At 58.4% G+C, this 13,822-nt stretch overlaps 1 protein-coding gene across 3 annotated transcripts in view; it reads left to right on the forward strand.

Moving 5' to 3' along the window:
* The window catches only part of ARHGEF2 (Rho/Rac guanine nucleotide exchange factor 2), a 51,328-nt gene that overhangs the window by 18,112 nt on the left and 19,394 nt on the right, over positions 1 to 13,822 (forward strand). Inside the window, exon 1 of one of the 3 annotated variants that reach the window (XM_090052095.1) lies at positions 7,392 to 7,559. The exons of the other annotated variants lie outside the window; for them this stretch is intronic. Within the exon in view, the coding sequence (XP_089908221.1) occupies positions 7,509 to 7,559 (51 nt within the window). The 5' untranslated portion in view covers positions 7,392 to 7,508. Of the gene's footprint in view, positions 1 to 7,391; positions 7,560 to 13,822 lie in introns of those variants that run through there. 3 annotated transcript variants of the gene reach the window in all.

The following is a 13,822-nucleotide window of genomic DNA, read 5'->3' on the forward strand; positions in this document are numbered from 1 at the left end:
GGAGCTGGTGGCATTTCCCTGTATCCCCATGGCCTTGTCCTCCAGGAGAGCTGAAGGCTACGGGGCTGGGAAAGTTTTACGGGTTTAAGGTTTAACTCGCTGGTTGATCCCCCTTGGCGCCTGATGCTGTCTGGATGGGGGTAGCAGACCCATGGCCCTGACTTTGGGAAATTCCAGCTCAGTCAGGTTCTTGCAAGGCAGGAGTGTAACCTCAGCATTCAGGAGAAGCCTGGATTAGCAATATGGTGAACTGTGATTTGGTGCTGCACTGTGCTCTGTTGACTGCACACCTGGTTTCTAGGGCAGGGGGTCGGGGACAGGGATGTAGCATGGGGTTTTCTGGACTGCGTTGCAGAGGTTTAAGACCAGGAGGAAGCTTCCAGGCATCTGCCTCAAGCCAGGAGGTCCCATGAGAGGTCCAGCTTGGGTCTCAGAGCTGCCCCAATGGAAGAAACAGCTCTGATCCCATGAGACTGACAGGCATTTGAGGAAGCACCTGCAGGCTGGGAGGTGGGGAGCTGTGACTGGCTGTCACCGCTTGCTGGGGAGCTCCATCTTCCCATTCTCATCCCAGACCTGTTGGTTGCCCTTTGGGGACAGCTAGGCTGCTTCAGGGTAACTGCACTGGCTGCTGGAGGACCGTGCCGGTGTTCACTGGGGATCTTATCCCCTGACCATGGCTCCTTTTGCCTTCTGGGTTTATGAGTCTTAGGTGTGACCCATCCAGGCTGTTTCCATGAAGGTGAGACCCTTCCCCTCAAGTTGGCGTTGAGGAACTCAGTCACTGGCCATCAAGGGCTGGGGCTTGGGAGAGAAGCACCAGTTATATAGCATGTGACTTGCATTTCAGGCTGTGTTGTGGGAATATAGCAGCTCCTGCATCCCCTGTAGAGAAGGACAGGTCTTTGTCTCCCGAGCCGCTTGCTCAGTTGCTAGCTGGGTCCTGGGAGACACGGGTATCCTGATCTGGCCTCATAGACCACAGAAGCTGAGGGCCCAGAGCTGTGGTTCATCTGATCCTCTGCTGGCCCCATCTCCCTGGCCCCATCTCTCAGTCCCTGCTCACTGGGGCGAGTGCCAGAGTCTAATCCTTTTGAATTTCCAACTGACCCTACCCTGCACCTTTGATCTTCCCTGCCCTTGGGCTCTTTCATCCCGATCCGCTCTGCTGCACTGTCTGGATTTCCTCCCACCCTGCCTTGTAGACTTCAGCATACAATGAGGCTCAGCACAGACATCCAGGTATGGTCATCTTGTGCGGTGATTCTCAACCAGGGCAACACAACCCTCAGGGGCACTGCAGGAGCCATTTAAGGGGCACATACGCCTTTAGCATGGTGAGGTGTGCAAATACCGACATGTGATTCACAAGATAAACCTGGAGGTTTCAATAACAATTCACCATGTCATACCGCCCTGCATGGGCTTGCTGCAGTTTTTTGTGACAGAAGAATTGCACTGATATTTTTCTGCAGTCAAAAAATGAGAGAAAGGTAACAGCTGGCACTTTCTGAGGGGGCCTGTGAGTCTAACAGAGGGGTGTTTGAGGTCTAAAAAGGTTGAGAAGGACAGGGCTAGTGGCTAGAGCTGGGGTTTGGGGTGAGGACGCCTGGGTTCTATGCTGCGAGAAGGAGGGACGTGTTCTCTTAACCCTATTCTGTGCCTTAGTTTTCCCATCAGTGAAATGGGAATCCCTGAAATTGGCTCTGATTTTGCTGGGCAACCTCTGGCTTGAAAGATTTGCGTATTTTTTTCTGCTTTATAAACCTTGGTCAATCCTCAGGACAAGCCTGAGGAGGTAAAGCAGTTCCCTGCTCAGACTGGGGAAACCGAGGCAGAGAGCCCAAGTGACACATTTAACAGAATCTGGCCCAGGCCTCGGTCCCTTGCTCTGACTACTGCCCCCACCCCCTTCCTAGAGCCGGGCAGAGGACCCAGGAGTCCGACTCCAGGCTCTGCCATCAGCGCTGGCTTGCATACAGGCAGTCCTCGGCCTTACGATGCAATGTAACTCGGAACCAATTTTCTCATAAGAAACAATGTAATAAATGGGGGATTGGTTCCTGAACCAAGGCCCAATACCTTATTTTCACCAAAAATACCCCAGAATTTTGTACTCGATCAATTATAGATGAGTAATATTTATATTGTAACTAGCAATCATATTATTTGGAAGGACTTCTTTGAGGTGACTTTGCTGGACTTTTTGAAGGGCTCTTGGTTGGACTTTTTGAAGGGTTCTTGGCCGGAGTCTTCTCAGGAGTCTTGGCTGCAAGTGTTCTGGAGCCTTGTCTGCTTTCTTAAAGCAAGTGTCCAAGGAAGTTTGAACAGATATTCTCCAGGGAGATGGGTGACACAGCAAACTTGTTCGCTGGCATGGCATCACATGGGGTCACACATTGTAAAGTCAAAACCAATGTCATAAAGTTGAAACGGTGTCAATTTATAAACGTTGTAAGTGCGAAACTCTGTAAGTCGAGGACTGCCTATGCTGGTGGCGAGGACTTCATTTTCAGCAGGCTGCTTCCTGGCCTTTCAAATCCGCCGCGCCATTGCTGACAAGCTCTGTATCCCCCTGGGAGCCAGACGGGCTCCTCTGCAGAAATTCCCTCCCCGAAATAATCGAGGCGGCAAGCTGTGAAGAGCCATTGTCACCGGCTGTTCTTTAAAGGCAAGTCAATCGTCAGCCCTGGAGTTTATTAACCCAGAGCCTGTGCCAAGCGGCGTGGACGTAGCCCAGCACAGCGGATTTTACACATGAGTGCCACGAGCTGGAGCTCACCAGAGCTCTTGTGCAAAGACAGCATCCCCATCCCAGCACCACTCGGCCACCTCCCTGCCTCCCTTTCCTGCTGCCAGAGTCGCCTCTCTGCTTTCTAGTTCCCTTCGTTTCCTGTGAAGTGGGAGGAATCTGTGGGGGAGGCTGGTGAATAACTTGGCCCTAGTTAGAAGGAGACTCCCGACGCAGCCGTTTCCCCTCCAGGCTGTTCAACAGCGGGCGCTGGGGAATGATACAAGCCCAAGAGGGAACAGTGATGGACCAAGCAGGCCCCTGGGTACCACGCTTAATGCTGCCTCCTCTGCCTGACCTTGGGCTGGTAATTGATCCTCTACTGAGCTTTGCCTTCCCTCGGAAATGGGGTTGTGTTAAAAGGCACCAGGGCGAGCTGAGTTTAATTAACGACGTTGCCAGCGCTGGCGGCCAGGACAGGCTGGGTTTGACCTTGTTGCCTGGCTGTGGGTGGCATGATCGTGCCGGCACGGGGTCCAGCATCAGCAGATGCCAAACATGATAATCCCTGTCTGCACTGACCGACTGCAGCATCCCAGTTTAGGTCTTATGAGCTACTGTGGCTCCTTCAGGGTTGTACTCTTGTGTACAAGCTGATTTCTGGTGAAGGGAGCCCTCCTCACCTTGTCTGATGAAGAGAGCTAGTATGAGACGGGCGCCTCGAGTGGTACACGGACAGCAGGAAGGCAAGAAACCTGTCCTCATCGAACCTCTAACAACCCCTACCATCCGTCCCTTCCACCTCCCCTTGTCTAACGCTGCCTTGGCCCAGCACCCAGACCCCAGCACTCAAACAGTGAGACCAGCCTCTGGCAGGCAGGAGCTAATGTGTTTCCTTCAGGGGTTCATATTTTCAGTCCTCTGCCCCTGCAGAAGGACTTTGACTTTATTTTAAACTGTTCTCCATGGTGGCAGATGACAGAACAAGGAGCAATGGTGTCCTGTCATAGCAAGGGAAGTTCAGGTTGAATATTAGGAAAAACTTTATCACTAGGAGGCTGGGGAAGCACTAAAACGGGTTACCCAGAGAGGTGGTGAAATCTCCATCCTTGGGGGGTTTTAAGGCCCAGCTTGACAAAGCCTTGGCTGGGATGATGTAGTTGGGGCTGGTCCTGCTCTGAGCAGGGGGTTGGACTAGATGTGACCTCCTGGGGTCCCTTCCAGCTCTCATTGTCTGTGGTTCTATAAATAGAAGTAGAGATTCTCACTTGATCACAAGACTCTGGGAGCTGGGACTCGGGCAGAGCCCTGATCAAATCGGCAGCACTTTGACGTGCCTCTGCTGCAGCCGCCAGCTAAAGAACCAGAGATCCCCTCCCCCAGTCTTGAGAGAGTGCTTTTAGACTCGCTTAGCTGTGCACATGGCATCCATATAGTCTCCCCTCCAGGGAGGCGGAGGGCAGACGCGATCCCATGTCTCCTCCTGAGGCTGTAACGTGTCTCGGGGGCCGCATTACAAGCAGCTCTTTAATTTTTGTGTTCAGCCTGGTGGAACGCAAGCGGTCGGGGGCTGCTGTGGGAGCGCGTCCGCGGCTGGTCTGCATTCCTTCAAAGCCTCAGAGACCCACTGCTCTCAGAGTCGAGATCCCAGGCTCAGTTAGCCCAGGGGCTGATTCTTCAACCCAGATCCTGGGAGCAGGACATGACAGAGGCCTGCCGTATAAAGAACCAGAGCTTCTGCTCTGGAGTTGGATGTGCTGGCCATCAGTGCACAGCATCTAATCAGCCGTCTGGTCTGGCACTAGCACAGCGTGACTCATTTAAACCCTTTATGAAGATAAAGCTCAGTCTTATCAGAAAACTCGATTCCGGTGTTTTGCTGGCAGGAACAGGGTAGCTTAGTTTTAAATTCCCCTTTCTGACATGGCTGCCCTGGCGTTCAGCTGGTCAACTGATCCTAGCCTGGCTGGAAACAATGCAGATGACCACTGCTTTACTGCTGACAGGAGAAGAGGATTAGCACCTGGGTGGCTCCTAGCACTGGGGTTTGATGGGCACGTGTGCATGTGTGTTTGGGAAGAAAGGACTTGCTTTTCTCAATGGGAAGTTGGGCCCTTTACAAAGCCTGGCCTCAATTCTGGAGCGTAAAGGCCTCTTTTTGAATGCCGGTCTCCCCACCCCTTCCCCTGGCCCCGGCCAAGTGGTTGTCTCTCTTTCTCAGCACAGACAGATCAGGATAAACGGGATCTCTTCTCTCCAGCCAAAGCAGAGGCCTGTGCGTCTGGCAGTTTGTCTGCTAATACTCCAAGTATAATTATAGCCACTCCATGCATCTAGCTCTGTGATCTGGCAGTGGCTTCTGCTAATGCTTGTTTTTGTCGGTGGAAAGCCAAATCCCGGGATGGGGAAGTCCATTTGCTTGCTCCTTGGGGGTGTTGGTGGGGGGAGACCCCTTTCGTAGAACCAGCCCTGTCTCTATCACGTAGGGGCCCCCGATGTGACTCTTCACCCTAGTTCTTGCCGGCTGGAAGCTCTTGGCTTTTGTGTTTGTGCAGTTAAATAAACAGTACAAGCCGCCCACGCTAAATCTGTCCGGCCGCTGCCCCTACTCGCAGCCTGCTTTCATCTGGCTTGCAGGGTAGCCTTTGTGGGTCGTGAGTTGGTCCCCCCGGACCACCCGGCTCTGGGCTTCCTTGCTGTGGGTGCTGTATAGAGCAGAGGATTGGGGTGGCAGAGGGGCTGGAGGTCTGATGTGGAGGGAGGCATCAATGCCCATTTTAAAAGACCTGAGATCAGTACTGAAAGAAGCATGTCAGATGCTGGGGAAATTGGGCTACGTCTGTGGGCGTCATCCATTGTTTTATCCTTCCTCTGCCAGGGATATCGGTCCTCGGCTTGCCCTTTTCATGAATATTCACCACCTACCACATCCACGCTAGAGCATGGGCCTGTGCTCAACCACTACCCAGCTCAGGTGTTCCCAAACCCCTGTGCCCAGCTCATACATCCTGACATTGGGTCCTCCTCTCTTGATGTGCAAGCTTTTCCTCTGCAACCCAATCTCATGAGTCCAAGCCAGGGTTTAAAAACATGCTACTACGATGAGACGCCCCGTGAAACCAGGCTGTCGGGTTTCCGTGAGTTTTTCTAGCTGTGGGGCTGAACTGCAATGGTAACACAGAGCGGAGTTTAATTATGGTGCAGGAGGTATCAGGGAGCCTTGGGCATGGGAAACGCAGAGACAGAGGGTGAGCGTGTCTCTGAGGCCAGCGGGGGGGATCCTGAACACGTCACATTGGAAACTACCTGTCCCATAGCGCCGCGCTGCCCTTCCGCTGCTCCTGGCATTGTATGACTTAGTTTCCCTGAAGCAATTAAGTGACTTCCTGGCACTTTCCCAGAGTACGTGAAGCTCTTTTGAAGGAGACAGGGCCCTGAGTCTTCCTGACCAGACACCCCAAACCCCCCAAGGTCTTGGAGGCCAGGCCAGCACAAGGGCCAATGTGTTGTGTAAAGAGGGATAGACAGAGACCTTGTCCTGAAAACCTACGTGGGCCAGGGCAGCTTGGCCCTTTGCTCTCGTTTATTCTCCTGGGTGTTTTCTCCTGAAGGGAGCTGGTTCTTGCCTCTGGTGGGTGGAGCTGGGACCCGATTTCCCCCCACCAGCTTTGCCCCCTGACTTGGTTCCTTGACTTGGGGCCAGTTCCTTTTCTTGCCCTGGGTGCCTCAGTTTCCCCAGGCCTTGTCCATCACTGGGCATGTGGCAAGATTTAGGGATCCTTATGAGAAGGGGCTGGGGATTTGAGCCTTGCAGATGCTTCGTGCCTGCATCTCTGGGGCTGGTCTCACCACAATCACCCACCTCTGTTGAAAAGTGGCGCTTAATGGGGGCACGGACCTCAGACAAGGACCCCCTGGTGGGGCATTGGCCCTCCTTATACCTGGGCTTGCAAGCTCTTTGGGGCAGGTGCTTTTCCCTGCGTTCACGGCACCCCAGCACTATGCAGTGCCGGGCCAGGCCTGCAGGGGAATGGGTTCCTCGCAGCCTGTGAAATCATGTCCCCCATTTCACAACTCGGAAAACTGAGTCAGGTAAGGGGGAAAGCCATTTGCCGTGGGGCAGGTGAATGGCAGAAGCTGCAAGAGGACCCAGGAGTCCTGGCCTGCCTAGCAAGCGCAAATCCCCCCCCTCCTTCCCGTCTCCTCCTCCTCAGGGTCTCAGCAGCAGCTTCCTCGCCCATTGTTCTGGGCCTATTGTCCCAGCGGTAGCCAGGAAGCCCCTTTGAGCCGGGCTCCGGCTCCTGTTGCGAGCCGACTGCAAGCTGCCCCTTGCATTCCTGGAGCTGCGGGTCTCCCCCCGCCGTGCTGGGGCTGCGGTGGAGCTCCTAGGCCGGCTCTCCGCTTGGAGCAGCCCCGGCGCTCGGGGCTCGGGGGCTCGTTGCTTCCAGTTCCCGGCGCCGCGCTGCGCCGCGCTCCCCCCCAGAAGCAGCTGCAGCTCGGGCCCGAACGCGCCTCCGGCCGCGGGCTCCCTTCGGCCCCGTGTGAGCGCGGCTGCGGCGGTGAGTGCGGGTCGGGGCTGGGGCCGCGGCGGGTCCCGGGGGCGCGGGCCGGGGCGGGGGCTGCCGCGCCTCCCCGCCCAGCCCTGCCCTGCGCCCCGGCCGCTGCCCCGTCCCGCACCCGCCCCGGGAGGAGGAGGAGGCTGGGGCTCTGACAGCCCCAGGAAGTTGCCTCCTCCTTCGCCTCCTCCTCCCCGGGCTGCGGCTCCGGGGCAGCTGCGATGTCCTTGACCCGGGCCAGGAGCGATCGCGCCCCTGACAGCGTCGCCAAGGTGGGTGCGGGACGTGGGGCCGGTCCCGGGCGGGCAGGGCTGGTCCCCGGGGCCCCGCTCCCAGGATCGGGCTTCCCTTTGTGTGCCCCGGAGCTGGGCTGGCATGGGGTCGGCCGGGCTCTTTGTTGGCTGCACCCTGGTCCTCTCCCCGCCGGCGCCCTGGGAGCCCCGAAAGGCTCCACGTGGCCAGCGGGTCTGGCTGCCGGGTGCTCCCACGGGGCAAAGCTTGAAACCCTCTCCCCCTGCCCAGAGCATCGCCCATCTCCTTCCCCAGCCCCGCGCCCTCCTCCTTTGTCCAGGGAACCAGGCGGCCGCCCCATTGTGTCCCAGGAACAATGTGGCTACAGGGAAGGGGGGGAAAGGGGCTGTTACCCCCCACCGGCACCCCGAAGCCCACCACCCAGCTTGGTCCTGGGGTCGGGAAGGTCCAGCCGCTGCCACGTGGGGCCCTAGGTGCACGCAGCAGCTCCCCGCCGCCATGCTGGGGTTGGGGGGGGAATCCGGGTGAAACCCCTTAGACCCCCCTGCCCTGCTCAGGGTTGGGCCAGGGGCATCCTAGCCAGGTACCTCCAAACCCGAGGTCAGCTCAGGTCACAGGGCTCCTGGCCGCACTTCCTGGCTTCCCGCAGGGCTCCCCTGGTCCCTCTGATGCCCCCCAACTGGCAGAGTCAGTCCCGAAGGGCATAGGAGTGTGGGTGAGCAAAGGGCTGGGGGGTCCTGGCTGCTACCCCAGTGTCCTGAGCACCCAGGGGCTAGTGGGGAAGAGGCAAAAGGTGTCTCTGGAAGGTGGTGGCAGGGGGTGGGAATCCCAGGCCAAGCTGAAGGTCTTCCACGTGCAGCTCCCGAGTGCAGGCTCTGTGCCTGCTCTTCTCGCCTCTTTGCTGGGGCAGGGCAGCCCCAGGGGCTTGGAGAGGCCGGCCGAGACCTGCCTGTGCAAGACAAACCCCCAGAGACCGGGGTGACCGGGGTCCGGTTCCCCTTGAAGACAGGTCTGCGCCTTCTTGGGCTTGTGTGGCAATAGCAGGAGTGATGCAACCAAGCCCCGGGGATCTTGAAACCCAGAGCAGGCGCGTTTATGTTGGCAGCGGAGTGGGTGGGCAGGTCACGGCGGGGGTGCAGCTGGTGCAGTGAGAATGTGGTGGGGGTGGGGAGCACCATGCCAGGCAGACGGACCAGTGGGCTGGCAGGGTCCTGCTGCTCCGCGCCAGGTTTGCTGCTGGGACTTGGCTACGTGGAGTCCCTCTAATGACAGGGCTGGTGGTTGATGGAGGGTGCTGGGCTGAGCCAAGCAGGGGGGAGGGTGAACTTCAGACGGGGTCTTCTTCTGCGTCTGGAGACTCCCCAGCTCCCTTCCCAGCTGGACTGCCAAAAACCTTGCCCTCCCTCTCCATGCCTCAGTTTCCCCCATTTGTAAAACTCGCGTCAGGTGCTGGCTCCCCTGCTGGATAGTGGCATACTGCTGCTGTCGCCCATGAGCCCTTGCTCTCTCATGCTGCAGCTCTTGGTACGGCTGGGCCCGCGTTTGGTCCTGGTCCACACAAAGCCATGGGATCAGATTTAGCTGCCCCTCTGCTGCTCCGCGCGAGGTGGGGTGTGCCCGGGGGTGGAGGGACAAGGGCGTGTTGTGAGCGGCTGTGCATTGGGGCGGGAAGCAGCAGTTTCTGCATTTGCTGGTTTCATCCAGCCCCTCCTTGCCCCACCCCACCAGTGGCTGGCTCTGTGTAGCGGGATTTGAATGCATTTCCCTACCTCCCTGGCTGGCAGCCAGGAGGCCTCGAGCAGGCTGAGAAGCACGCCAAACCCTTGGCACTCTGCCACCCCTTCCTGCTCCCTGCCCACAGGCTGCCAGCTGTCAGGCCCCGTATAAGTAGGCCCCCCGTTCTGACCGTTGGAGACCCGGGCTGGGCCCTATTGCTGCAGGGGCAGCAGAGGAACAAGGAGGCATCGCCCGCCATGCCTCTGTCGACCCAGAGCCTAGGCAGGGTCCAGGGCATCCATCCATCTCCCAGCTCCTTAGCGGGACTGTGCGCTGGACGGTGTGATGTGGGCGCAGAAAGTTCTGCTAAGTCCCAGCCCAGAGCTGCGCACCCTGCCTGGCTCTGCTAGCAGCCTTTGTCCCCATCCCGCACCCCGCCATCCATCCCGGTCTGTCTTCTTCCCCCCCCGCAGGCATCTCTGCCCACATCTGTTGTGCCTGGTGACTTTAGCCCTCCCACTCTCCTACTGAGAGGGGTCTGTGGCTTGTGTGGGGCAGGCAGGAGTGCCACATCCTCCGCCATGGCCTCTTCTCAGGGGTGTAGCTTCCTCCCGGAAACTTTTGGCTGATGGGTGTGAAGAGGTCGGCCCTGTGCTTCTGGGCTGGTGGGCAGCTGCAGGATTTGGATCTGGCCTTGGGGGACAGAGCCCACCTGCAGCTCTGGATCCATCTCCTCCTGAGACTCAGGCTGCTTTTGGCACTGGCTGGGTGTCCCCAAACCCCCAGCTCTCGGAGTCACGTGAAGCACGCCAGCCCCTCTTCTTTCACCGAGAACTGAGAGACACCCTCTGCATTGCATGAGGACCCCCACTCCAGCTGGTGGTATCCAAAGGGGGAGCAGCGAACCCCCAACTCCTGACTTGGAAAGGCCGCGGGCTCACCGGGTCCCTGCCCAGCGTCTCCCTGGGCCTGGCCATGAAGGGGCTTTTGTGAGCCAGGGTCTGGCTGGAAAGGTGCTGAATGGGGAACCTGTAATGGCCTCCCTTTTTGATCTCCTTGCCTGAAAGGAGCCGGTTATGCTGAGCATGGGCCTCTACCCCCTCCCCGCCACCCCCTTCCTCCTTGCCTTTCCCTGGGTGTTTGGGTTTGAGGGCAGCTTTTGTTGCAAAGTTGAAGGGAGGAAGGAACTGGCTGTTTGAAAGCTGGCTTTGTTCTGGACCTGCAGGGAGGGGACCCGGAGGCGCTACACTGTTGTGTTGCAGGCTTGCCCGGAGAAGGTGATAAGCAGCGAAATATCCTCTGGAGAAAGGGTAAAGTGCAGAGCAGAGCGTGCTGCCTTTTGTGTCTCAGTTGTTTTACGGCTGGCATCCTGCTGAGCTCAGAGCCAGCGGCCCCTGGATGCATTCAAGGAGAGGCCTCTTAGACCCCTTTCCCAGCAGGAGTTGGGGCCCTGGAGCCACGTGGTTGAGTTTAAAAACATCAGGAGAGCCTTAAAACTAGGGTGTTTTGTCTCTGGGGCCTGGGATGCTGCGGCCGTGAGCTCCCTCTGCAGCCCCTGGATCTCAGGAAAGAGTCTCTTTGGTGGGAGCTAAGTCTCCTGTCATCACAGGACTCCTGGAGCTGGGGTTTTAAGGGAAAAAAACCCCTGCCAGCTGGGTGGAGGCTGCAATAAAGTAGGGGGGCCTGGTCTTCTGCCCCCGTGCAGGTTCTCAGGGGCTGTGGGAGAAACAGTAGTGTGGTGTCCAGTGGGAGACAGGACCCCTGTGCCACCCCCTTTCCCCTGTGGGACCAGTAGCCCTTGATGTGGCCTCTGTCTCCAGCCTCTGCCTCCAGGGTTCCTGCCTCTCTGTTTGGAGACCAAGTGCCGGCTGTTGCAGCCTTGCTCTCAGCCTCTGCATTGTGCCCCAGCCCCCTCCCCTAGCGAGACCAGAACCAGGCCCGGGGAGGCGCACCCACCACCTGTTCCTCCCCCGGGAACAATGGGCGCCTTTGAAAGGGCTCCAATGGTTCGCGCCGCCTGGGCACCACAGCTCCGACGCAGGCAGATGTCTCCGGTGGGGCCAGGCAGGGGCTGTGCATGCCAAATGGATGAGGGTGTGAGTTTTTGCCTCCCCTCCCCATTAGTGCTGCGGGAGCTGTCGGGTTCGTCTCCCATTGGCCTTTCCCCATGTTGTAGGCACATGGGTTTGCATGGGAGGCTGCAGTTGGTTCACCACTGTGCCCTTCTGCCGGTGTAACCCTGGCTTCACTGATGGGGTATTCCCACAAGGCAGGGGAGCAAGCTATCCTAGTATGCGTCCCTTCTGCACCAGTATAGGCAGAAAGCCGCCTTGCAGCAGGGGTGATGAGACCAAGCCCCTGAAGTGGGCAGGAGACACGCTGCCTCATGCGCCGGGAAGCCTGCGTACCATGTGTGCTGCACCACGCATGGGGCTATGACTAAGTGTGAGCCGCTTTCCCCAGCAGGGTGACGTAAGGGTGATCCAGGTGCCCCCTGCCAGCCGCAGCCGGGCTGAGAAACCTCAGTCTCCCCTGTGGGGTATTTATAGCTGTGTACAGCCCACACCCCCAGCTTGGCAACTCCCCCTCGTCGCAGCTGGAAAGGCAGGTAGCTCTGGAGGAGTTCGCTAGTTGCTGCTCGTGGGATGGATGCCTGTCTGGATGCCAGTTGAGCTCTGTGTCTAGCTCAGGGAGCCCCTCCCCTTCCAGAGCTCACAAAAAAGCCCATGAGTCCTGCATCCCAGCTCCCTGATCCAGCTGATTCACTACCCTCTGTTCCTAGAGGTCACCAAAGAGTCCAGGAGTCCTGAATCGTGGTCCCAGCAGGTCAGCAAAGATGAGCCCATCTCTTAAGCAGGGGCTACCCACCACTTGGTTGCATGAAGGAGAGGGGAAACTGAGGCAGGTGGAGGCAGCTGCCGTCTCCCCGTACCAGGCATATCACAATCCTGGAGCAGCTGAGCGGAGATGGTTGCAGCCCAAGCCGTTGTTCAGGACTCAGGGTCTCTGCCCCCGCTTCATGGGTCACTCCCAGACCTCCACAGCCCCTGTTCATAGCTCGGAGGCCCGGATAGAGTTGGGCACCGCACAGGAGATGCTTGGTGATGGCTCATTCCCCAGTGTGGCAGCCCCAGGCACCCAGGGTGCCTGTCTGCCTGTCTGTCCCCTCTGTCTTCTGGGAGGGACCTGATCCTGTTGTCCAGGCAGGGCTGCGTCTGCGTGGAGGTGGGAGGCAGTGTCTGTGGGCAGCTGGAGGGGCCCTGGCAGGAGAAGCGCAGGCGGGAGCTGGGAGCCAGGACTCCTGGTTTCTATTTTCAGCTCTGGTAGGGGTGTGCGGTTGGGTGGCTGCGGCCCCAGGAGACCAGGCTGGGCTGTGCTCCCAGCTCCACGACATGCTTGGGGCCCAGGCCAGGGAGAAACAGAGGCCTCTGCTCCTGGTGCACCCACCCACACCCACACATAGGCACCCACATCTGCCCACTCACACACAAGCAAACACCTGCACATGCCCACACACGCACCTGCATATACCTGTGCACACAAACATGCACCTGCATGCCCGTATGCACCTGTGCACACACACATGTGCATCCCCCCCATATATGTCCCCCGCACACCCCCAGCCCAGCTGAATGCCTGCTTCCAGCTGAGCCTGGGGGTCAAGTTCAGGTGCTGCTGACGGGTCTGACCTGGTGTGGCAGCCACCGAGCCTCCCCCTGGAGAGTCTCCTTGTCTCACAGGTGCAGCCAGGACTCCTAGGTTTCCTCCCCTAGCATCAGCAAGCTGCTTCCAACCTCTTGCCTCAATTTCCCCATCTACCAAGTGGGCCTGATGCCTACCCAGTGTATGTCAAGCCCATCACTGCCTCGAAACCCATCCTCTTCAGTGCTGGGGAATGAGTAGTGTGGGGCGGTCTCTTCCAGGGACTGCTGAGACCTCAGCCCTGTCCTAGCCTGCCCTGTGAGGGCCTGAGGCAGGACCAAGCCCCATTTTGCACTGACAGGCTTTGTCTGCAGGCAGCTGCAGCTGCAGCTGGGGTGGAACAGGCTGGTGGTTTAACAGCAACACAGCAGCACTGAGCAGGATTTGCTGCTGCCTCCCTCCAAAATGTAGCCACGTCTGGGGGAGTGCAGCAGCTGTGTTCGGTGGGCTCTGTTGTGGCCCCGTACTGGGTGGATCAAAGGCAGCATTGGTGAGTGGGTGGAGCAGCAGCCTGGGAATCCAGAGACTGAGGCCTGGGTTCTCAGCTCTGCCACCAGCTTGAGGCAGTCACATGTCTTAGTTTCCCTGTCACCCCCTCCTGACCCTGCCCTTGGGGCCTGCTGCCTTTGTGGGTGCAGAGAAACCGCTGTATGTTAAAGGAAGGAAGGGCCTCGCCTTTGCTTTTCTTTCTGGCCAGTTCCTTCCAGCCTTGGCAGGACAGTGGCTGCACCCGAGCCTGGAGCCTGCTGTTGGGCCCTGATCCCACAAGCCGGAACTTGTAGATCACAGACTCAGCTGCCCTGAGACCCGCATGCTCCGTGGGCGATGGGGGCAGCCAGAGCAAAAAGACCTTGGAGATAAAACA

The sequence above is a fragment of the Crocodylus siamensis genome, chromosome 6 (assembly GCF_052110815.1).
Source record: "Crocodylus siamensis isolate JL-2025a chromosome 6, ASM5211081v1, whole genome shotgun sequence".
NCBI classification, from domain to species: Eukaryota; Metazoa; Chordata; order Crocodylia; family Crocodylidae; genus Crocodylus; species Crocodylus siamensis.